Below are 23482 nucleotides of genomic sequence, written 5' to 3'. Positions count from 1 at the left end.
TTCCTCGTCCAATCTCAAAGAGTATTTTCAACCTTTGTCTTAAGAGGTGCAGACTCTCGATTCACAGATCCTATGCTCAAGTCCCAATCTCTAATGGATAGTCATTTAACCATTCACAAATATTTGAACACCTATTTTGCAACGTGTATGGGGAGAGGGGGACTTGTAATAATATTATAGATAATAAAAAACTTGCCATAAAGTTTACTTACAAGTAAATTTAATAGCGATCGTTTTGTAATTTTTTTTTCTTTTTGAGCTAATGCTGGCAGGTTCAGGGGACACGGGGTGTCAGGGATTGAACGCACGTGTGCTGCATGAAAGGCATGCAGATTACTCACTGTACTATCTTCCAACCGCAATAACATTGTTTTGTGTGTTACATAATTTAAACCTCAGGATAACCCTCTCCGGTAAATACTATTATCTTTATCTTATGTAATAGGACTCTAAAGAAGCCCAGGGACATCAAATAACTTTACCAGAGTAATACAGTTGGTAAGATGAAACCAGAATTTGGAGCTCTATAGTCTCCTTTGCTCTGTGGCTCATGCTCTTTGAGGGTCATGGAGGTATCCCAGTAAATGGAGGCATGTGAGGAACCAGACTCAGGGCCTCGTGTAGGTAAGGCAAGTGCTCCTCAGTTCCAGTTCACCATTCACCTCTACTGCCTTGTAATTGTTGTGACAGTCCAAGTTATGTGGTTGGGTGCTGTAAAACACAAATTACTTAATTCCCAAGCCTCTATTTCTATATTGTCCAGGAAAGATGTTGAAAGAAAATCATATAGTGACTGGCATTATATAAATTACTGTGGCAAACATCGTGTGGATTGTTGCCAAATCCGTTACTGCTTTTTATTAGTAGTAATAAAGATAATGATTCATTGCAGGACGTTATAAACATCATCACCATAAAGAAAATGCCTGTTTAAAACTCTAGTGATTGTGTTTAAACTTCCTGTTGGTTTGGTCTCTGTGTCCTGACCGCTGAGCTTACTCAGTTAGCTAGAGGGACTCAAGACTTTTCCTAGTTATTTTCTTCTTTCCTAAATTTTCCCTTCTCCTTAATTTTTCAGGATATTTTTATCGTGGGCATTTCAAATATCACATTATATATCCTGGTGCCAGGGATTGGATCTGAGTTGACCACTTGCAAAGCAAGCAAGCACCTTAACCACTGTACTATTTCTCTGGCCCCTACACCTGGATTTGATCCCTGTCATCCTTGGGAAGTGAGGGTTGGGGCGATAGTTTAACAGTCTGAGCCCAACATCCAGGTTCAGGCAGAGGAGAGAGCCAGGAGAGCAACCCCTATGGCCCAAAGAAGAAGAAAAAATGCAAAGTGATATGGAATGTTTCTCTTACAAAAATAATTCTGGAAGCATTATAAAAGAAGGAATAGTTAGGGACGACCAGGTCAGAGGGATAGTACAGTGGGCAGGACACATGCTCTGGCCATGGTCAACCCAGGGTTCAGTCCCTGGCACCAATATGGTCCCCAGAGCCCATCAAGAGTGAGTCCCTAAAAAAAAAAGAGTGAGTCCCTGATTACCATTCGGTATGACCCCAAAACAAAAAAATAATAAAATAAAAAAATAGAAATTGCCTCGCATGATGCAGACCTGGGTTCTGTCCCCAGCACCCTGTATTGTCCCCTGAGACCCTGAGCATTAGGAATGATCCCTGAGCACAGAGCCAAGAGTAAGTCATGAGCACCACTGGGTGTGGCCCCAAAATATAGGGAGAAAGAAAAAATGCTATTCTCTTGGTAGAAATTTACATATTGTAGCTGAAGAAAGTTGGTATTTCTGGTACTCCTCTATTCCCATGTTGAAATTAGCAGTGCATGTTAAACATATGGGAAAGTGTGTGCTTATACATTGAGTTGTGATATCACTATTAAATTGATAACATCCATTGTTTTTTTCCACTTAAAGGGAATACCATTTACTAGGGATTTTCTCACTGCCCTTTTTAACCTTACAGCGTTTCCAAAGTAGAGCAAGCAATAGATCCCATGCATCGATTGAGCAGGACAGTCTCCTCACCTATTGGGTTGCAGGTTCTCAGTAGGATGTCTAGCATTTTTATAACTTAGAAAACAGTATTAGGTCACATAATATTTACAGAGCATTAGATGCTTCACTTTTCTTAATGTGGGGAGTATAACTGCCCCGAAGAGTCACTTCATCCAATGAATCAGCTTGTTTTTCGTGTGAACCTGCCACCCTGGGTGTCTTGACTGTCCACCAGCTCTGACCTTTCCTGCACCACACTGGAAGGTTAACGTGTGTTTTGAGTTACTTCAGTGAGATCTCATTCATTTTTACCTTCATTTGTTTAAAATTAAGCACGATTTGGGTATAGCTTTGCATCTCTTATCCTTTCTTCTGCCCTACGCTACCATTAAGCAAACTGAGGAGGTAATTAGAAGTATATATATTTCTTCCCCTCCCCACCCCCAATCCCATGGCAATATTGTAGTATCCATCGTATCTTTTATGTCTGCCATTGTGGCCACATATGCCACAGTTTTGTAGGGTAATAGTTTCTGAGTGGTTTAGGTACTTTGGAATTCTTGCTTTTGCTAGGAATAATTTTATTCTTAACTTGGGTTTTTTGGCTGCCTAGTAACACATAAGCTTTCTCTTAGGTGTTACTTGTCAGTGGCCCATGGAGGCAGAACACTTTACTGTAGGAGCTGGAGAGAAATTTCCTTTGCCTTCCTACATTGCAACTCGAACATATCTGACCAACCAGATATTTCTACTCTATGTCTAGACTCTAGTTTGCTTGCGGGTTATCCATGCACACTACAGCACCTTCATATGACGCTGCTCACATAGCAAGGTGACAGAAGTGACAGTATCTGAAGCAGTGTCTGATCCCTAGCTGACTCCTCTTGTGACAAAATCTTGCCCTGATACCATTTCCTACCTAAGCCCAATTCTCCAGCTCTCTCAGCTCAGAAAGTTACCTGATTGCCTAGGTAATGTCTTTTTGCCTAAGTAGTAAAAAATCAGTTTTGATGCGTTATAACCCCAAATCCCCTGACTAGTACAGGCCTATTTTTTTGAAGTCAAGTGTATTTAAGGTTATGATGTAATTCTTTTGGTTCAGTACAGACATACATTGGAGATAACTGTGGCTTTATTCTAGATCACCTTAAAGTCAATTACTACAGTAAAGGCAAGTCTCTAAATTTCCTGTCATGTGATTTTTTTGTTTCCTAATGCATAAGTTAGGTTTATACTATACTATCAACTGTTGAACAAATGGTAGCATTTGTTCATATGTTATTCATAGACAAATCCATACTTGAAAAGTGACACAACGTGAGGGCATGCTATTGGAAAAATGAAACTTTTTTTGTTCAATTTCAGGTTGTCACAAGCCTACAATTGGTAGAAAACACAGAATCTGTGCCATACATTGTTCTTAAACTGAGGCTGTTTGAGAGTTTCCTTGAGCCTTGTACCATCCCTTCTCTTACCTACTTTCCTTCTCTGTTCTGACAGGGCCCACTTCCTAATACAGGTTGTCATTTCTGGCTGATGGTTTGGCAGCAAAAGACCAAGGCAATTGTCATGCTAAACCGTGTTGTGGAAAAAGAATCGGTGAGTATTTAATGTTTGCAGCTTAATATTATTTTCTGGGGATCATTATCTTATATATGTTTCATATTTTTTTGAATATTCATTTTGGCTTTTAAAACTAAAAGCTAGTGGTCAGCTTTGCTTTTTTTTTTAAATCAGAATAATTTATCATTTTTATTTCTTTAAGTTCACTCACAATAAAATATAGAATAAATATTGATGCATAGATCTTTGAAGTCCCTAGGCTTAATTAGAATCATTGCACTGTATTAACAGAGTGGGAAAATTTGGTAAAAGATTTAAATGACAGTGTTTTTATCTCTAAATTGTTACCAGCTTTTAGGTTCTGAGGCGGTAACTATGGAAATGTTTGAAGTTACTGTCTAAATACAAAGTTAGTGATATAATTTTAAGTCCTTTAACTTTTCTGTAGCTTTAGGTTTTTTCTGTCCAACAAGTCCATCTGTTTTCCAGGCTTAAAATCTTCGACTGCTCTGTTTCTTTAGATTCTTGATCCTAATTTTTATCTAAAGTCATAGTTGCACATTTTAAACAATTGCTGTTTAAGTCTTCTAATCTGTTTCTGATATGAAGTGGCGTTGACATACCTGAATATCAAGCAAAGTCAGCATAGTCATTTATAGGAGTTCTTTATGTCTTGCAGTTTGATTTTAAAATTAGTTGACAGTGACATTGTCAGTTTTAACTGCTGAATTACATTGTAACTCTAAGTGGTTTATGAGTTTCGTTCCTTATTTTGGACTATGTAGTTGGCCTGGGAGTATAGCTCAGTGGCAGAGCATCTGTGTGTGTATGTCGTTGGGGATTTGCTTCCAGCTCTACCCCACATTGTCACCACAACAAGCTTGTAACCCCTGGTGAGCACCACAACCAACTGTGAACCCTGGACATCACAATAGCAACAAAGGGAAAGGGAAATGATACCAATAAGCAAAAGACGAGTCAGTGGTAATTGAAAGCTATATGTATTTATGAGTTTTAGATGCAGATGCTTACTAAGATTCAGGTTAAGATTCAGGCTTAGTTATTTTGGGTAAAAATACTTCATGGGTGCTGGCATGTTTTTTCTTTTGACATCAAGAGGCCAGTTGTGTCTAAATATCTTTAATGATGCTAACAGACATCATTAGTTATTGTTTTGTTTTTTGTTAATTAGGGGTTTCAAAATAATGATATTCCTTCTTGTGTTTTTGTTGATAGTTTTATGAAAAGTATCTTACTATTCTAAATAGTTGTGTTGTGCCCCCCCTTTTTTTCTTTTCCTTTTTCTTTTCTTTCTTTCTTTTTTTTTTTTTTTTTTTGCTTTTTAGGTCATACCTGGCGGTGCTGTGGGGTTACTCATGGCTCTAAACTCAGGAATTATTCCTGGCGGTGCCTGGGGGACCATGTGGGGTGCCGGGGATCAAGCCTGCGCCAGATGCATGCAAAGGGAAACACCCTACCCTCTCTACTATTGCTCTGGCCCCAGTTGGCCACTTTTTGAGGAAAAGAAAATTGGAAAGAAAATCAACTAAGGAAAAGAAAGTCCTATGCGGGTAGCCAGTGAGAATTTGGGGGGTTGTGGGTGGAAGGGGATAAATTACTATTAAAAATACTTGAAAGTGGGTTCCCCGCTCCCCCATTTTGTTGGTTGTTCTTTACCATCCCTTTTTCTGCTGATCAGGGACCACACATATGCTTGGTTATGGTGCTCACACCCTCAGCCTCAGTGTCTGCAGGGGGTCACACTGTAGCTAAGGTGCTTGTCCATATTTTATTCTAGGGCTCAGCAGAGGCTACACTACTGGCCATCGTATTCTGTACCTAGGGGGACCGTACCTTTTGGTTGCCGTCCTCACACTGGTGATGGCTTCCAGTGTCAGGGGCCAAAGACAGGGAGCTGTGGAGTTCAAACAGCCATGCCGTTGGGATTTGACATGGTATTTGTGGCTGCACCAGCGATCAAAAGCACAGTGACTTGCTAGTGAGGCAAATGTTGGAACCACTATGCCCAGCCCCTCTCTGTGTGCTGTCGAGTTTTCGTGGTTGTTTTTAGTTTAAGGCTTACTTCTGGCTTTGTGCTCAGGGATCAATCCTGATGGGGCTCAGGGGATCAGACCTGGTTCAGCCACATGCAGGGCAAATGTCCTTTCCTCTGTACTAGCTCTCTGATCCCTGTTTCTGTTTCTTTTCTGATTCCCTGTCTGCTGTTTCTTTAAAGTTACACTTCAGCTGCATTGTCAGAGCATATAGCTGCTATATCATCTTTTTCATATCCCTTATACAATCTTAGTTCTGCAATTCTACATGTAGACACACTTAATATTCACTGCCAATTAATATCGCTGTCTCTCCAGTTCTGACTTTAGCGCATTCTCTAGCAGGGAAGAATTGAGGCATTATAGCACATGTCCAGGACTGTTTATGTGACATCATAAGACTAAAGCAGCCTGGCGAGAGAAAATCCTTGTCCTCACATTCTTCTTTGAGCAACTTAACTATATTATTCTGTTTTCTTACTGGATTAAAAATTGCCATCAAAATCAAATGGACATCTTGTTCTTAAGATTTTATGGTGGGTGAGGCACACACAGCAGCGCTCCTCCCAGCAGTGCTCCGGGGATCCTGTGGTGCTGGATGTTAAAGCAGGGCTCCTGCATTACCCTTTGAGCTACCTCCCTGGCGCAAGTCACTTGTTCTTTTTAGTTAATGATTATTCCTCCTTTTTCTTTAAATCCCATTAATTGAATCAGAATACTTTTGTGTGGGTCATTCTGGTCCAAATTTTCCACACGAATAGTACGTTCCTTCAGTTTGTTGTTTCAGATATTTGGAGGCTGGGGATTGGTAGATGTGCACCAGCTCCTGTAGTGTTCAGAGCTTACTCCAGGCTCTGTGCTTAGGGGTGACTCCTGGAAGTGCTTGGAGGACCTTAGGTGGCACCAGGAATCACACTAGGGTGAGCTGTGTGCAAGGCAAGTGCCTTAACTAACATCTGTACTCTCCAGCCCCTACTGCCTGTACTATCTCTCCAGCCCCTATTTTTTTTCTTTTTCAAAAGAAATATTTATTGGATTATATTTGTTGTTGCTTGCTTGCTTTGGTGTTTGTCTTTGGGACCTAACATACACGTGTTCAGTTTTCTTTGTCAAATTCTGTTATCTAATCTTATTTGTCTCTCTCTATATAATATGTTGACTATTCTTTGCCTCCCTCTACATTTGTCACCTTTCTCTCTAATCTTATTTATATCTTATTTGTGTCTCCTTTTTTTTTTTTTCTTTGTGTGACACCCAGCAATGCTCTGGGGTTACTTTTGGCTCTGCAATAGGAATTACTCCTGGAGCTGCTTGGGGGACTATATTAAATGCTGGGGATCGAACTCAGGTCAGCTGCTTGCAAGGCAAATGGCCCTTCCTGTTGTATTATCTATCGCTCTGGCTCTTGTATCTCCATTTCTTTATTTAAAAAGATTCCTCCTCCTCTTCCTTTTATCTTAATATGTCATCTACTCTTTATTCATGCTTTGTTCCTTCTAGTTCATTCCACTTTTCTGAAATAATATATGCTATTTTAATTCTTTTCTATATTTTATCACTACATGTTTTAGTTCTGATTTTTATCTATGCTGTATTCTCCTGCTGCCATTTTAAAAATATCTTTTAGCACTTTTGGAAGTTTTAGTTTATGATACCAATCCAGAGACTTTTATTGTATTTATGATTTTTAAGTATTTGTGATTTGAAAAAGGAACAATGGCATAGTTTACAAGCATGCATTTCTGATATTTTCCCCCCGAATTAAATGACTTTTTCTCTCGCTTTGCTTCAATGTGATGTCTTCATAATTAAGCTTGGGAAGATCTTTTTATTGTGAGAATTTTTAATTCCCTATCAATAGCTCTGTCAAAATGTAACAACTCTTGGTATTGGGGCTTACCTTCTGGTTCTCCCTCATGACTTAAATTTAATAAGTAAATATGTGATGTTATTTCTAAATACAAAGTATTTTGTAGCAGATTCATATGTATTGATGGAAACTATTTGTAAAATTAAGTTTTTCCAATACTTTATGAAAGATAAGGTGCTGGCAAAAGTTTAAGTCATTTAAAAGCGTAAGGTGAATGCCAGTTTGATCTAAAATATTCGTTATTGTGCTTTAGAAATGACAGTCTTTTTTGATAAAAATATACTTATATATAGTTATGGAAACATTTTGTAAAACTGCTTTTATGCATTTCTTACTAAAATACATTAAGCATCTCAAATGTACTGTGAGTGTTCGGAGATTTGGGAACTTAAGAAACAAATAAAGCATGTATGTATATGGTTTGTTTTCCTTTTCCAACTTTTTGTGATTTTATAATATCTATAAACTAAAAAATGTATATACGTTACTCTTAAATTCAGGTTAAATGTGCACAGTACTGGCCAACAAAAGACGACCACGAGATGCTGTTTAAAGAAACAGGATTCAGTGTGAAGTTCTTGTCAGAAGATGTGAAGTCATATTATACAGTACATCTACTGCGATTAGAAAATATCAATGTAAGACTTTTCATGCCCAAACAGTTGGACTTACTATGATTTTAAGGATTATTTCTTGTTACTAGATTAGAAATTTGGTGCCACACATTTGGATAAACTCTTATAATGTACAGTCACAAACTTTCATTTTTAGATTGCTGTTTATATGTGGAAGCTCTCCAGTGACTCTCCAGAAACTAAAATTGTTAGAATTCAGGTTGATATTTGAGGTATAAATATAACTTATTTTAAAAATACTTGGTGACTAACAGAGAGGAATTTAGAATCAGGTCTGCCTGGATTCAAATGCTATCTCTGACTTAATGAAAGTATGTTTTGGACCTGTTCCTTAACCTCATGAAGACCTTTCTTATGTATAAAATGGAGATTATAGTATCTCCTTTTTAGGGTTACTGTGGAGATCACATGAGACTGAGAATATAAAGTACCTGATGCTGTTGTTGATATCCAATACATGACGACTGTTGAGAGTAACAAGCAGGTCAGCAAGGTAACTTAAACGAACATAGCTAACTCATGTGATTCACAGCAAAGAATTGTCCTTGTTGAATTAGGAAAAGTAGTGAAATTAATTTGCCATGAGTTCTTGAAAACTTTTCCCTAGAAGTATGTATGTTTTACCTTACTACTTGGTCTAGATACATATACATGATGGATTATGAGCCTGCCGTTGTAAAGTTAGAGATCATGGCAGTTGTTCCCCCTTTTTTCTTTTGCCTTCTTTATGCTGTAATTGGGATATGTGAGGCCAGAGAAATAGTATAGCATGTAGGGCACTTGCCTTGCATATAGGCAACCTGGGTTTGATCCCTGGCACCCATATGATCCCCCAAGCCCACTAGGAATAAGTCCTAAACATCACTGGATGTGGATCCATCCAAAAAAAATTTTTTTTAAATAATTTAAAAATGTGAAAGAGAGATTTCTGTGATTCTGTTGGAAAATAGGAGAATTAGGGGCTGGAGCGATAGCACATCGGGTAGGGCATTTGCCTTGCATGCGCGGCTGACCCAGGTTCCATTTCTAGCATCCCATATGGTCCCCTGAACACCGCCAGGAGTGATTCCTGAGCGCAAAGCCAGGAGTAACCCCTGTGCATCGCCAGGTGTGACCCAAAAAACAAAAAAGAAAATAGGAGAATTAGAACATAGGAATTTGGGTTTTGTTTTGGTTTTGCAAAAAAAAAAAAAAAAATGACTTCTGTAATGTGTGAAGACTTTAAAATGGGTTATATATATATATTTTTTTTTGGGGGGGGTCACACCCAGCTATGCTCAGAGGTTACTTACTCCTGGCTCTGCACTCAGGAATTACTCGGTGGACCATATGGGATGCTGGGAATTGAACCCAGGTTGTCCACGTGCAACACAAATGCCCTACCCGCTATACTATTTCTCCAGCCCCTAAAATGGGTTATTTTAATTACTTATGAAGTGAATTAGGTGACTGGTATATAAAAAATTCCTTGTATAGAAAAAGGGCAATATACTTAACTACTTTTTACATATTAAAAAATATCTTGGAGACTGGAGTGATAGTATAGCAGGTAGGGTGTTTGCCTCACATGTAGCTGATCCTAGTTTGATCCCCAGCTTCCCATATGATTCCCCGAGCACTGCCAGGAGTGATTTTTGAGTGCAGAGCCAGGAGTGACCTCTTAAGCATAGGCAGGTGTGGACCTAAAAGCAAAATTTTAAAAAATAAAGTGTCTAGGCACTTGCCTTGCATGTAGCCAACCCAGATTTGATCCCCAGCACAACCTATGGTTCCTGAACTCCACCAAGAATGATCCCTGAGCACACAGCTAGGAGTAGGCCCTGAGCACCACCAAGTACCCAGAAGCTGAGCAAAAAAATTAAAGATGTCTTTCATGATCTCTGGGAACAGTTTCTTTTTCTGGGAGGGGAATGGGGTATTATCACACCCAGCCGTGCAGGGGCTTTTCCCATTGCAGTGCCTGGAGATTGCTCCTGGTGGTGTGCAGAGACTTTGCGGTGCAGAGGACCAAACCTGGGTGGGGCCCCGGTATCTAAGCATGCATTCCAATCCATTTCATATCTCCCTGGCCCAGTAGATTCTTTTATATTGCATCCTGTAAGTGGATGCTTACTGTGGGCTTTCGGCCTTAATTGAACTTCCCATGACACTCATAATTAAGCGTATTGTGTGGTCTCGAGTCATCTAAGAAGGCTTGAGGTTGATAATTATGAGTTATTCATAATTTCCTTACAGCATTTATTTTGCACAACTTTTCTATTTCCATGTCTTAAGTGGTATTAAGATATATCACTCTGCTGCTGAATTGTCCCGTTCCCATTCCCAGAACTGACTGTATTGCAGTCGGCTTCTTGTGGTCTCTGAATCAGCTCCTCTTGGTATTTATCCCAGTTTTTACATCTGGTTGAAATAGGTAGAGAAGGGGATACTCCCCGGCCCCACAACACCAATTTTTATGTAGGTACCATGGTTTACGCACTGTTATAATAGAGTTTCAGGCATGGTCCAGCACCACACCCACCACCAGTGAGTGCCAGTGACCCTCTGCTTATGTTCCAAGATCCTATTCTACGCTACTCCCTTAGCAGACTTTTTTCTTTTTTGAGTGGTTTTTTTTTTTTTTTTTGCTTTTTGGGTCACACCCGGCAATGCACAGGTGTTACTCCTGTCTCTGCACTCAGGAATTACTCCTGGCGGTGCTCAGGGGACCATATGGGATGCTGGGAATCGAACCCAGGTCGGCCGCATGCAAGGCAAATGCCCTACCGGCTGTGCTATTGCTCCAGCCCCTTGAGTGTAATTCTTATAGCTCAATCCACACAGTTACAGCATTACTAGCACACAGTTTTTTTATGTATACACAGTTATCTTGGCACCACCAAGTGCCCACGCCCCTCCACCAAAGTCTGTAAATCATTTCTAGCCTGCCTTATTTCCCTAGCCACCCACTCTCACCGTATTTGGCATTCTCATTCTGTAATCCAAGGTCGGGGGTTTGTGATCATTTGATACCTTCCATTTTCTTTTCATGTTTCTTTGGTATGTGCTGTTGAAGTGAGCACAACCACAGATGAGCAAAATCATCTGCTCTTTGTCCTTCTGTCACTGACTTGGCTTGTCATGGTACTCAGGTTACATCCAAGTTGCGGTCAACTACATTACTTCATTATTATGGCTGCATAGTATTCCATTGTGTGTGTGTTACTCCAACTTTGTTAGCCATTCCTCTGTCATTGTCCATGTATGTTATGGACCAGGAGCATGGTAGCCAAATTTATTTGCAAATTTGTTGAGATTTTTGAACTGCAGAGAACCAGGTTCCTTCTGAAGACCTCTAGTGTTTTCTGTTGACAGATCTAGGGTCAAAGCTTTCTCTAAACTCTGTTTCTGTTGAAACTCGTAGTCTAATGAGGTAATAAAGCTACATAACAGCTGTTCTTTCCAATATCTTGCTTAGAGCCAAGAGTTTAAACTTTTGCCCCTAATTGAAGAGATTTTTATCTGCTTTCAAAGTGACCCTGTGGGGGAGGGGGATGCAGAGTAATAGCACAGCAGGTAGAGCATTTTCCTTGGACACTGCTGACCTGGGTTTGATCCCTGGCGTCCCATATGGTCCCCTGGGTACCGCCAGTAGTAATTCTTGAGTGTTTAGAGCCAGGAGTAACCCCTGACATTGCCAGGTGTGATTTCCCCTTCCCCCCAAAAAAGCAAAAAAAAAAAAAAAGAACAAGAAGGAATCAATTTTTTTAATAAATACAGAAAAAAAGCGACTTTATGGCTTTAGTTAGAAATAGTTGTGAGTTGCCATTTTGTTTAAGTATAAGTGCTTATAGAGTACTTATTTAACTTTCAGTTTTTCTTCTTAGTTGCCCTTGACAATTTTCCATAATATTTTTCGCCAGCATTTTGTTTATAAAGTTCCAGGAATACGCTTGTAATGCTGCCTTCTATTTCTCCAACCCTATAGATTTGCCCAAAATAGGATGAGTGCCTGCGTATGATGATCTCAACTGGGATTTGATTCAAACTAGTTTAAGCAATAGATCCCACACGGAGTGGCCTCTTCTTGTCCCTGCCTATTTATATTCCACACATCCTTCAATACCACCTGTGACCCAGTTCTTGCTTAGGTATTAAGTCCATCTGTGACACATTATTCCTAACTGCCTTGATCTTTTTGCTTGGTTTGCTTTTGGTTTGGTTTTATTTACCCCTAGATCTGTAGTCAGGGAGAATGGGGATTAAACCAGGGTCAGGTGCATGCAAGGCAGGTTCCTTACTCCTGTTCCCCCCTTACTCTCTCTCCAGCCCCATGGTCTTTTTATGGTTATTTGCATAATCTAAATGTTAGCATTTTGGGGCTGGAATGATAGCACAGCGGGTAGGGCGTTTGCCTTGTATGCGGCCAACCCGGGTTCGATTCCCAGCAACCCATATGGTCCCCCGAGCACCGCCAGGAGTAATTCCTGAGTACATGAGCCAGGAATAACCCCTGTGCATCGCCAGGTGTGACCCAAAAACCAAAAAGAAAAGTAAATAAATGTTAGCATTTTACTGGCCCATTCAGTGCTTGTACGTGAATATATGTTTAACCCATTGAGGGTTTTCACTACCCTTGTGCTCCTTTCTGTCATTCACCAAGTGCCAGTATTAAGCATAGTATACCTGAGTGGTTGTTGTTAAAACCCAGACATAACCCTCCCACCATACTCTAAAAATCCTCTGTGACAGTGCAGAAATCTGAAAGTTCCCCAGCTTAATCTCTGCCTCCTTGTGTATGTTCATCTCCTTCAGACAATCAGGGTTTGTTCTTGTTAAAAAATGTAATGTTTCTTGGACTGGAGAGGTAGTACAGCAGCTAAGGTGCTTGTCTTGCAGGTACTTACCCTGATTTTGATCCCTAATGTCTTATATGGTCTTCAAGGCACTGCCAGGAGTAATACCTCCATGCAGAGTCAGGAGTGACCACTGAGCATTGCTGTTGTGACCCAAAACCTTTAAAAAGAAAACAAAACAAAACAAAACAAAACAAAAGATTTAATGTTACTCAAATAGGAACAGGCCCTATGCTTAACTGTTCCTCACTTACGATCTGGTGAGTTTCCTTCATCTTTCAAAATGATATTTAGGGGTCTGAGAGATAGTACAGCTAGTAGGGCACTAGCTGTGCATGCCGCTGACCCAGGTTCGATCCCAGGCATCCCATTATTCCCCCAAGGACCTCCAGGATTAATTCCAAAGTGCAGAGCCAGGTGTGAGCATTGCCAGGTGTGGCCACACACACACACACACACACACACACACACACACACACACACACACACGATTTTCAGTAGCTGTGTATCAAACATGCAGTATATATTCAACCGGTCAAAATATTGATATGGGGCTGAATAGTGACAGCAAGGATGCAAATTTGATATGTTGAATCTATTTAGTAGAGAGGTTGGCATACTGTACACTTGGTATAGAAGAAATTTTAAATGAACAGATTGGGAATATGGAGAGGTTTACAATTGATGAGAATTTATTTGGAATTATAGTAAACGCAATTAGTATAAGTGTTTTTGAAATCATCATATTTGTCAATCATACACCATATGCTGACCAGTGTTAGGAATTTTCCATTTATTATTTCATTTCTTTTTACTGAAGCACTCTAAAGTAAGTACTACTTTCAACTCCATTTATGGATGACAACCTGGTTTATGGAAGCATTTTAGCAATACAACATTGGTGCCTTCCATATATGTCTAAAGTGTAAAAATAATTTGACCCGGGTCATAGAGCTGTTAAATTATTTCAAATAATTTGCAGTTCTACTTTATTCATAATAGTAGTTAACTTGGATTTGAATAGACAGCATACACATAAGTTGCCATAACTCCTCATTGTCTTAAACCTACTCAGAAACGTTAAACTTAGGATTCCTCCTTTTAACATGTAAGTGAGATTTTTGCCTTAAAAAGAACAGTGTCCCATTGCTGTTTTGTGCTGTAGGACGTGTGTCGGTTTTAAGGCAATTGGACACTCTTCTTTACTAAAGCAAAATCTCATTTGCATTTGGGGGGGAGGTCACACATAGCTGTGCTCGGGAGTTACTCCTGGCAGTGCTCGGGGGACTATATGGGATGCTGAGGATCTAACCCAGATAGCCTTGTGCAAGCAAACACGCTACCCGCTGCACTATTGCTCTGGCCTCCTCATTTGCATTTTTAAAGGAGTATCCTAAGTTTAATATGTATGTTTGCTGGAAAGGACTTGACTTGTATGTGCAAAACAGCTAGAAATGGGACAGCCACAGAATTGGAAAAAGTAGGATAGGAGGCCCAGCAGACAAGGATGGAGAGGACTGGCAAGACATCACAAGACAAGGCCCCTTGTGACCTGGTTACCAAGGACGGGGTGTATTACTATTTGGAAATACAGAGTTTGTCAAAAATTATAAGATCTAAATGTAGAGCTTACTAGGAATGAAGTTGACTTTTGTTTAAGTCTATTCGTTGGCAATCCTTTTTCTCTTCTTTTTCCTTCCCAACAGGAAAACAAGAAAGTCATGCATTAAACATTTCTTTTATACAAAAGTAGCAAGCATAAGGATTTTACTACTTTGTATTTGGTCCTTTAGGATTTATATGATTTGTGGGCTGTGTTTCTTGAATCTTGTTTGAGTAGTAGTAAATAAAAAATGACCTCTGGAGAAGTCTTTTGTTCTATACAGGGGGGAAAATGACTGATTTTCAAAAATCTATTAGTAAGGAAGACTGTATTTTACAGTCATGAGCATTTCTGGGAACTGGCCTTGAATATTCCAGACAGCGTGACCTGAATTTGAAAGGAAAAAAAGTTGAGACCACTAGTCTTGAGCCAGAATCATACAGGCCAAGTGAAAGTGAATAGTGGCTCCAACAGCCACAGATTTTCAGCTGGAAGTGACACGCTGACCGCGCACACAGCCAGTAGCACCGCGCCACGCCTTGGGAACACAGCTCTGTTTTGTGCCCCTGGCACTGCCCTTCCCAGCCCTGGGCACTCTGGTGAGAACTGGACCTCGTTTAGGCCAGCGTGGACTTGGTGTGCAGCTCAGCACTCGGGCAGCTGATGGGCACAGGAGGGCAGTTGTTGGGTAGTGAGGGGTTGGGGAAGCCAAAAACATCCACTGGAATCTTAGACCCCATTTAAAGGAAACCAGGACTTATCTGTACTCTTGGGCTAATCAAGCCAGTGTCCTTGGTTCCAGTGTGGGTATTGTTTTTCTGTTCGAGACTTTGTAAAAGGAAACAACAGGTTAGTTTTTGTAATGTTTCAGGTTCCTTTTTGAAGTATAGTACACGTCATTGACACTTGAAAATGAAGTGAGAGGGGATGTTTATGGTGTATAGTTTTACAGAAGTTTTGGCAGTGTGTTCAGTTATATATCTTTTCATCTCAGAATCAAGATAAAGAATTGTTTTATCACCCATCTCTCCCCCTGCCCCCAGTTCACTCTCTGCTGCCTCTGTACAGTTAGTCACACCCCCCAACCACCAAATCCAGGCAACTAACCACTGATCTGGTTTCTCTGATCCTATAATTTTTGCCTTTCCCAGAATATCCTATAAATGAAATCATACAGTATATATTACTGAGAGTCTGATGCAACATGCTTAATTTAGAATTTAAAAAAATAAGTTACTGACTAGTAATCATCGTGACCATTTTAATTAGGAAAAGGAACCTCTTACGTTGCTTTTAATGTGTTGGGAATCAGTGTACCCCTGTGTTTGGGAAATATGAATGCTGGATAGTAACAAAAATTAGTCATAAAAAATTTCACTTTTTCAAAATGTCTGTACTGTGTTTTGTCAGTATCATACTCATATAACTGAGTCTTAATTTCTACTGCTCTAAAAGTGAAAAAAAAAATTTTAATTGAAAATTAGCCTTTCCTCTGCATTTAGCTTTTAAAGTTTGTGTTGAAAGCAAGGTGTTATGAGAATCATCTGTAATTGATTAGTTTAAAATACTGAATATCTTTAAAATGATGGCTTCAGTGACTCCCTTCTCCTAAAAGTACAATAATAACTGCTGAAAAATTGTGCAAAAACATGTTAGAGGATTATTGCTTTGTTTACAGAAACAAGAGTATAAGGCAGAGAAGTGCTCCTTAGGGGCAAAAAGCAATTGGCAAGAGCTAAGGAACATTTTCATAATGAGTTAGAAATAAAAAATCATCAAGAATATCCAGGAAATGTTAGTGGATGCCAGGCAGGCTTTAAGAGACAGGAAACATTTTGCATGTTGGTAAACCACTTTAGCACATCAGCAAAGACATATAAACAGTTTTAGGATTGGAAATTATTGCCATGGGGAAAAGCACAATTAGAAGAGCAATTTCAATTAAAAATATAAAGATTGTTTCCTTAAATTAATCGACTTGCTCCTCTGTGCCTTTGTATAGTCTAAAAGCTAACATAGATAATGGAGACAATTGTGTCTGAAAAAGTAGCTTTCAAATTCTTAAAAAGGGTATATTTAAAATTGGAGCTAGATGGGCTGGAGCGATAGTGTGGCCAGTAGGTCATTTGCCTTGTACGTGGCTGACTTGGGTTCAGTCCTTGGCATCCCATAGCGTCCCCCTAGCATTGCCCAGAGTAATTCCTGAGTGCAGAGTCAGGAGTAATCCCTGAGCATTGTTGGATGTGATCCTAAAACAAGAACAGAAAATATTGGGACCAGAGCGATATAGCAAGTAGAGAGTTTGCCTTGCACGCAGCTGACCTGGGTTGGATCCTGGCATCCCATATGGTACTCTGAGCACTGCCAAGAATGATTTCTGAGTGCAGAGCCAGCAGTAACTCCTGAGCACCACCAGGTGTGCCTCACCCCCCCAAAAAAAAAATAGCCCCCAAATAAAATATTAGGGAAAAATTTAATGGTTACATGAAAAAGTAATTCATCATGATATATGAAGTAGAGAAAATATTGGCAATGCATATATTACAAATAAGTGATTCAAAATCCGAATGCCATACCATATACTGCTTCTTCAAATTAAGGCTCTGTTATTTTCTACATGTATGACATTGGGTATACTACTTAACTTTTGGCCTGTTTTCTCATCTGAGAAAAATGGTTTCTAATTGGGATTGTTGTATGAATTGAGTTAAAGAGCTTAGAACATGCCTACAAAATAAGTGTTATGTAATAGTATTAATTTTTAATAGCTAATTACTATGCATTAGTGTTCTTATCTAATTATGCACAACAATAGTATTAACAATTAGCATATTACATATTCTAATGGAAACCTCCCCAAATTTGTGGCTATCACAAGCCAAATGAAAATATGGTACGAAAAGCCCATAAAAAGTAGACAAAACACAGTCTTTCTGAAGTCGTTTTTTAAAAGAATTTAGAACTAATCTTCCTCCCACTTAATTTTCACTTTTCAGACGGGCGAAACCAGAACAATATCTCACTTTCATTACACTACCTGGCCAGATTTTGGAGTCCCTGAATCACCAGCTTCATTTCTCAATTTCCTGTTTAAAGTGAGAGAATCTGGTTCCTTGAATCCTGAGCATGGGCCTGCGGTGATCCACTGCAGTGCCGGCATCGGGCGCTCTGGCACTTTTTCCCTGGTGGACACCTGTCTCGTTCTGGTAAGTGTCCCTCGGCTCATCTCAGTTCTGTGTGCGTCTGTTCAGTGAATTCTGATACAAGTGTCTCGAAACTATGTTTGTCCTAACTTAAATTTCTGCCTTCTTTTGTAAAAACCTAAAAACCTCATATACCCTTCCTTCCTTTTATCTATTGTTCGTGACTGTTGTGGATGTATTCAAGATAATTCTATAGATAGTTAAGAGGGTTTTATTCTGGATCCTTTTTCTTTTAAGGCATCATGATTTTTTTACAAAGCTGCTAATAATAGTTTCAATCATATGGTGTTCTAATTCCGGTCCCATCACCAGTCGTCAGCCTCCCACTAATGTCCCCGGGTTCCCCTCCCTGCACTTCTGGCCACCTCCTTAACAGACACATTTTTAAATAATTTTTACTTATTCTTTTAATTGAATCATAATGAGATACCCAGTCACCAAGTTTTTCATGATTGGATTCAGTCGCATCCTGTTCTAACACCCATTCCTTCCTGTACATTTCCCACCACCACTGTCCCCAGTCTCCCTCCCAACACCCCCCTTCTCCCCGCCCTCCCACCACCTTTTGGGCATTATGCTTTTCAATACAGATACTGAAAGATTGTTATGTATATCCCTTTACCTACTTTCAACACTCGGTTCGTGTCCAAAGTGATAATTTATTTGGTCCTACTGGCCCCTACTCTATCCTAACTGCCCTTCGCCCCCCACACACTTGTGGCAGCTTCCAACCATTGACCAGTACTCCTGGCTCCTGTTATTCCTGGTCTTGGGTGTTAGTTTCATGATTTTTTGTTTCATATCCCACAAATGATTGCAGTCATTCTATAATCTGCCCCTATCCTTGTAACTCTTCTCACTGAGCATGATACTCTCCATAACAGACACATTTTAAAGTTCATTTACTCTTATTTGTCAGATGTAAATTGATCTCTGATTCCTTCCTTTACAGACAAACCCATCATTTCTCATTTCTTGGTTTTCTTTGAATCTAATTTCATATTGTTTCGTTCACAGGGGTGTTATAAGGATTATTAGGTTTTAGGTATTAGACGCTTGGAATGAGTCCCTCCTATTTTCTTAGCACCGGGGGAATGTTAGTGTTGTTACCGTCATCACTGTCATCCCGTTGCTCACTGATTTGCTCAAGCGGGCACCCAGTAACATCTCCATTGTGAGACTTGTTATTACTGCTTCTGGCATATGGAATACTATTCCTCTTACATCCAAAGGCTGTATTGTTTCTTCACAAGCCATTCAAGCCCCAGTATGAATGCAGTACTGTGCCTTTTCTCTTACTAGAATGTCCATCTTTCCTTAGTCACTCTAAGGAATTTATGTGGCATAGGGACAGTTTTATTATATTATTTTACCACTCTGCCTTCATATAGTATACTGTAATCAAAAACTGGAGTGTTACATTAAAGTAAACTCTTGCCATGTCTGTCTTATTGATGGTGAATGTTAAAACTGAATTGTTTTTTACTGATTCTGCCAAACTAGCACCATTTTTCTTACTGGGGGGTGGGGAGGCTTGGTAGTTACAATCACAGATCCGTATTCCAGGCCTATGCAATGGGTCCACCGTGTCACCAGTTTCTCTGTGTTTCTTCTCCACCATTTTGAAGTGACTGCTGCCCTCAGGCAAGACGATGGAAAGAGAGACTTACTTCTACCAAGACCTCAGGGAAAAAAAGAGCACTTACCTTAGTGGATTTGTTCTTTTATTAAACTGTAACTGGTCATAAATCCAGGATTTCGTTCAGATGAGCAGATAAAATAATTATATTGGTTTGGAATTAATTGTGAGTCTGCTACATGTGCCCCGAAGCCCTCTGTTTGCTACCTAAGCAGTGGAGATGTAGGGAAGATGGGTGGATTTGAATGGAAAGAATTATAGCTCCAGTGGGAACTTTCATTGTTCTTGAGGATAAACACAGCACGTGGTAGCAAACTCTCACCACTCGTCTTGTATTGCTGCTCTTTTCCTGGATTCTAGCAACAAATGGCTTGAGTAATGTTTACCTTTTTTGCAGATGGAGAAAAGAAATGATATTAACATTAAACAACTGTTACTGAATATGAGAAAATACCGAATGGGACTTATTCAGACTCCAGATCAACTCAGATTTTCTTATATGACAATAATAGAAGGAGCAAAAATTTTAAAAGGAGATTCAAATATACAGGTAAACATTTTTTAGGGAATGAAATACAGTTAGCACCAAATAATTGCACTTTATTTAAGAACTTAACCTTCTCGCGTCCATTATTCAAAAAACCCAAAAAACACTTAATACTATAAATCCAAAAGGATATTTTAATGTTACAAAATGTAAGTTCACTTCCTCACATGTACCTCAGATTTGTAATAAATCCTGTTACTTAAAAGACCTAATGGGGGGCTGGAGCGACATCCAGTCGATGCAGAGCTCCGTGAAGTCTGCACACAGAAGGATCTCTGCCCCCACCCCTTCCTTCAAACATGGGTGATGGGGGGCTGGAGTGCTAGCACAGCAGGTAGGGCATTTGCCTTGCCGCAGACCAACCCGGGTTCGATTCCCAGCATCCCATATGGTCCCCTGAGCACCGCCAGGAGTAATTCCTGAGTGCAGAGCCAGGAGTAACCCCTGTGCATTGCCGGGTGTGACTCCAAAAAAAAGCAAAAAAAGGGGGGGGGGGCTGGAGCGATAGCACAGTGAGTAGGACGTTTGCCTTTCACGCAGCTGACCCGGGTTCAAATCCCAGCACCCCATATGGTCCCCTGTGCACCGCCAGGAGTAATTCCTGAGTGAAGAGCCAGGAGTGACCCCTGAGCATCCCCGGGTGTGACTCAAAAAGCAAAAAGAGACCTAATAGAATCAAGATTTCATTAAAGGTAAAATTTGTATGTAAGAGAGTTTAAGTATTTTAAAATTCTGGAAAGGGGCCAGAGTGATAGTACAGCGGGTAGGGAGTTTGCCCTTCAGGTGGCAGACCCCATTTCAATCCTCAGCACCCCATATGGTCCTCTGAGCACTGCAGGAATAATTCCTGAGTGTAGAGCTAGGAGTAACCCCTGAGCACTTCTGGGTGTGAAATCTTAAAAATAAATAGTAATAAAATACCAGAACATTGGACTCTAGGGTATTATATGCAAGGATATTATATGCAAGGTAGGGCACCTGCTTGCATGCTGTTGACCAGGTCTAATCACTGGCACCCCATGTGGTACCCTCAGCATCTCCACAAGTAATTCCTTAGTGCATAACCAGGAGTAATCCCTGAGCATTGTCAGATGTGGCCCCCAAAACAAAACCCCATGAAGTGGAATTGCAGGATATTTAGCTTGTGTAATAGCTGTTTTACTTCATAGTTATAAAAGTGAACAACTTGAGTAATTCTAACAAACAGAATGAAATTTCCAATAGAAAGTTGTATTTGCCCTAGTGGTTTTAGTGTCACGAAGTTACTTTTATTCCAAAATCTAGGTTGCAAAACCTAGGTTGAGAGACTGCCCAAAATCTTTTTATGTGGTACATTTTTTTGCATCTTATATAAAAAGAAATGAAAGTCACATTTTCCATTTCTCATCACAGTCCTAAACATAAGTAAACACTGTAAACAAATAGATTTAAAAAAAACTAAATAGACTCATGTTGGTGCCCAACCAGAACATGGGCTCAACCAGAGCCCATGGAGACTGACCCTTGCATGGACCGGAACACGGGCCCCATGAAAATGGGCGAGATTACTCGTGTGTCCGGATTGGTTTGAAAGGGTTAACATCTCTTCCTTTGGCTGCCTTTTAGCGCTTAGTATCACTAGGAGCAGTCTTCCTGCAGTCTTCCCTTTTTCATGGACATTCTCTCACATCCCCTTATCGCCCCAGGTGTGGGGCTGTAACCCATGGAGCCTTGGTTTTGCATTCCCCTCCTGAGTTTGTTGACTGTTTGGATTACAGAGTCAACAGCCCAAAATACTCCTTGATGTTTCATTGTCCCTCCTGTAAATTCCTTCCCCCCCCTTAATGATTTCTCTGTTCCGAGTCCTCAGATATGTATAGCAGGATACTACATAAAGGGGGGCGCTTCTCTGTCAGAGTGAGCCAGAAGTCTCTCCAGCAGATATCATTTCTCTCTCTTCTCCTATCTCCGCACCCCGAAGCGAAAGAATAGTCTCACAACAGACTCTGTTTATATTAATTCATTTGTCAGCTCCTTGATTGCCATTATTTCTAGCCAAACAGAATTCTGGAAATGTTTCCCTTTATAATATATTAGACTATCGGCCACAACTGAATAATTATAAAAGCCTAAGGATTATATAAATTTCAGAGGCATATCCAAGTAGTCATAAGATACTCTATTTATCAGTTGCTAACTTTTTGTCTTGATTGCGTTTCATTTTAAATTGTTCAAGTAAGGGATTTTTAATAAATCTGTAAATAGCATTAAAGAAAAATATTATTGGTGGCTTTGGGGGGGAGGGGAGAATATGTAGTTTGGGCCACACCAGGCTGTGCTCAGGGCTTATTTCTGACTCTGTAACTGAGGAATTACTCTTGACAGTGCTCAGGAGGCCGTATGGAATGCCAGAGATCAAACTTGGGTCGGCTATGTGCACTCTCCAGCCCCTCATTTTCTAATTATTCTTATAGACCACTGGAGAAAGTATGTTCTCCTTTGCAAGTATTTATCCCTCTGATGGTTTTTCAAAGTTTTGTTCTTTAGTTTCACAATCTATATGTGAAACTACTTTGAGGGTCTATTTCACAATAGAATGTCATTTATGAGCACACATTTTATGGTAGTAAATTTTAATGACGAAATGTAGGATAACATTGGGTTTGTCCTTTTTAACCTTGATGCAGGGAACTTAGTTTACCTTAAAACAATGTCCTTTCTGTATGGACACAGGAAGACAGTTAATATTATGCTTTGTAACTTTGGAGTTGATTGACTCCAATAATATTTGCTCCTGGGCATCTGCTTTCTCGACTCAGTTGCCCTTAGCTCCTAACACCCCAAAAGCAGGGTCCTGACAAGGGACAGAATGGACCCAGGGCAAGCTCTGAGCCACCATGACATCGAAATGGGCCAGGCCATAGCGCCACAATACTCAACTGTAAGTTGAGAGCATGGTCATAGACAAATGCTGTCATGATCCAAAAGTAACAACGAGACTAGGACCTTGATGGGGTTAGGAAGAGTAACCTGGCCTGAGGACTGTGGTCTGGAATATATAGTGAATGTCCTCAGGAAGAACCAAACTTCTTTTTTGATATATTTCTTACTGTGCTCATACAGAATGACATTGTTAGAAATATTAGAAGTAAGTTTACTACAACTAATTAAGTGGATTACTAGCTGAGGAAAGAAGAAAGCAACATGCCCTGGATGGGATCCTGCCCGTAATCGGATCTCCTGGTAATCTGGAGTAATCTCCTTAGATGAGATTTTGTTAATCTCCTGGAGGAGTGGTCTTACCCCTCCTTGTTGATTTGTTAATGTTCAGCCCACCTTTGTGTCACCACCCTATGTGATTGCTATATAAACTAAGACTGTAGGAGAAGCAGAAAGAAGACACAGAAGTAGGGGGAAGACACGGAAGCAGGAGAGAAGACACAGAAGTGGGCATAAGACACAGAAGCAGAGCACAAAGCAAAAGAGAATCAGGGAGTTCTCGGAGCCAGAAGCGAGAAAGAAAGAGCACAAAGC

General features: G+C 40.1%; 1 protein-coding gene across 5 annotated transcripts in view; it reads left to right on the top strand.

Annotated features, from left to right (window-relative positions):
• The window catches only part of PTPN2 (protein tyrosine phosphatase non-receptor type 2), an 87365-nt gene that overhangs the window by 42731 nt on the left and 21152 nt on the right, over positions 1-23482 (top strand). For all 5 annotated transcript variants that reach the window (XR_008628590.1, XR_008628592.1, XR_008628591.1 and 2 more), the window contains 4 exons: positions 3521-3619; positions 8008-8145; positions 17577-17786; positions 19820-19972. Coding sequence is in view for 1 of the 5 variants with exons in the window: in XM_055127836.1 (XP_054983811.1) it covers positions 3521-3619; positions 8008-8145; positions 17577-17786; positions 19820-19972 (600 nt within the window). In the remaining 4 variants the exon portion in view is untranslated. The remainder of the gene's footprint in view (positions 1-3520; positions 3620-8007; positions 8146-17576; positions 17787-19819; positions 19973-23482) is intronic.

The sequence above is a fragment of the Sorex araneus genome, chromosome 2 (genome assembly GCF_027595985.1).
Source record: "Sorex araneus isolate mSorAra2 chromosome 2, mSorAra2.pri, whole genome shotgun sequence".
NCBI lineage: Eukaryota > Metazoa > Chordata > Mammalia > Eulipotyphla > Soricidae > Sorex > Sorex araneus.
The sequence above is the reverse complement of the archived record's forward strand: the minus strand, read 5'-3'. Positions and strand labels throughout refer to the sequence as shown.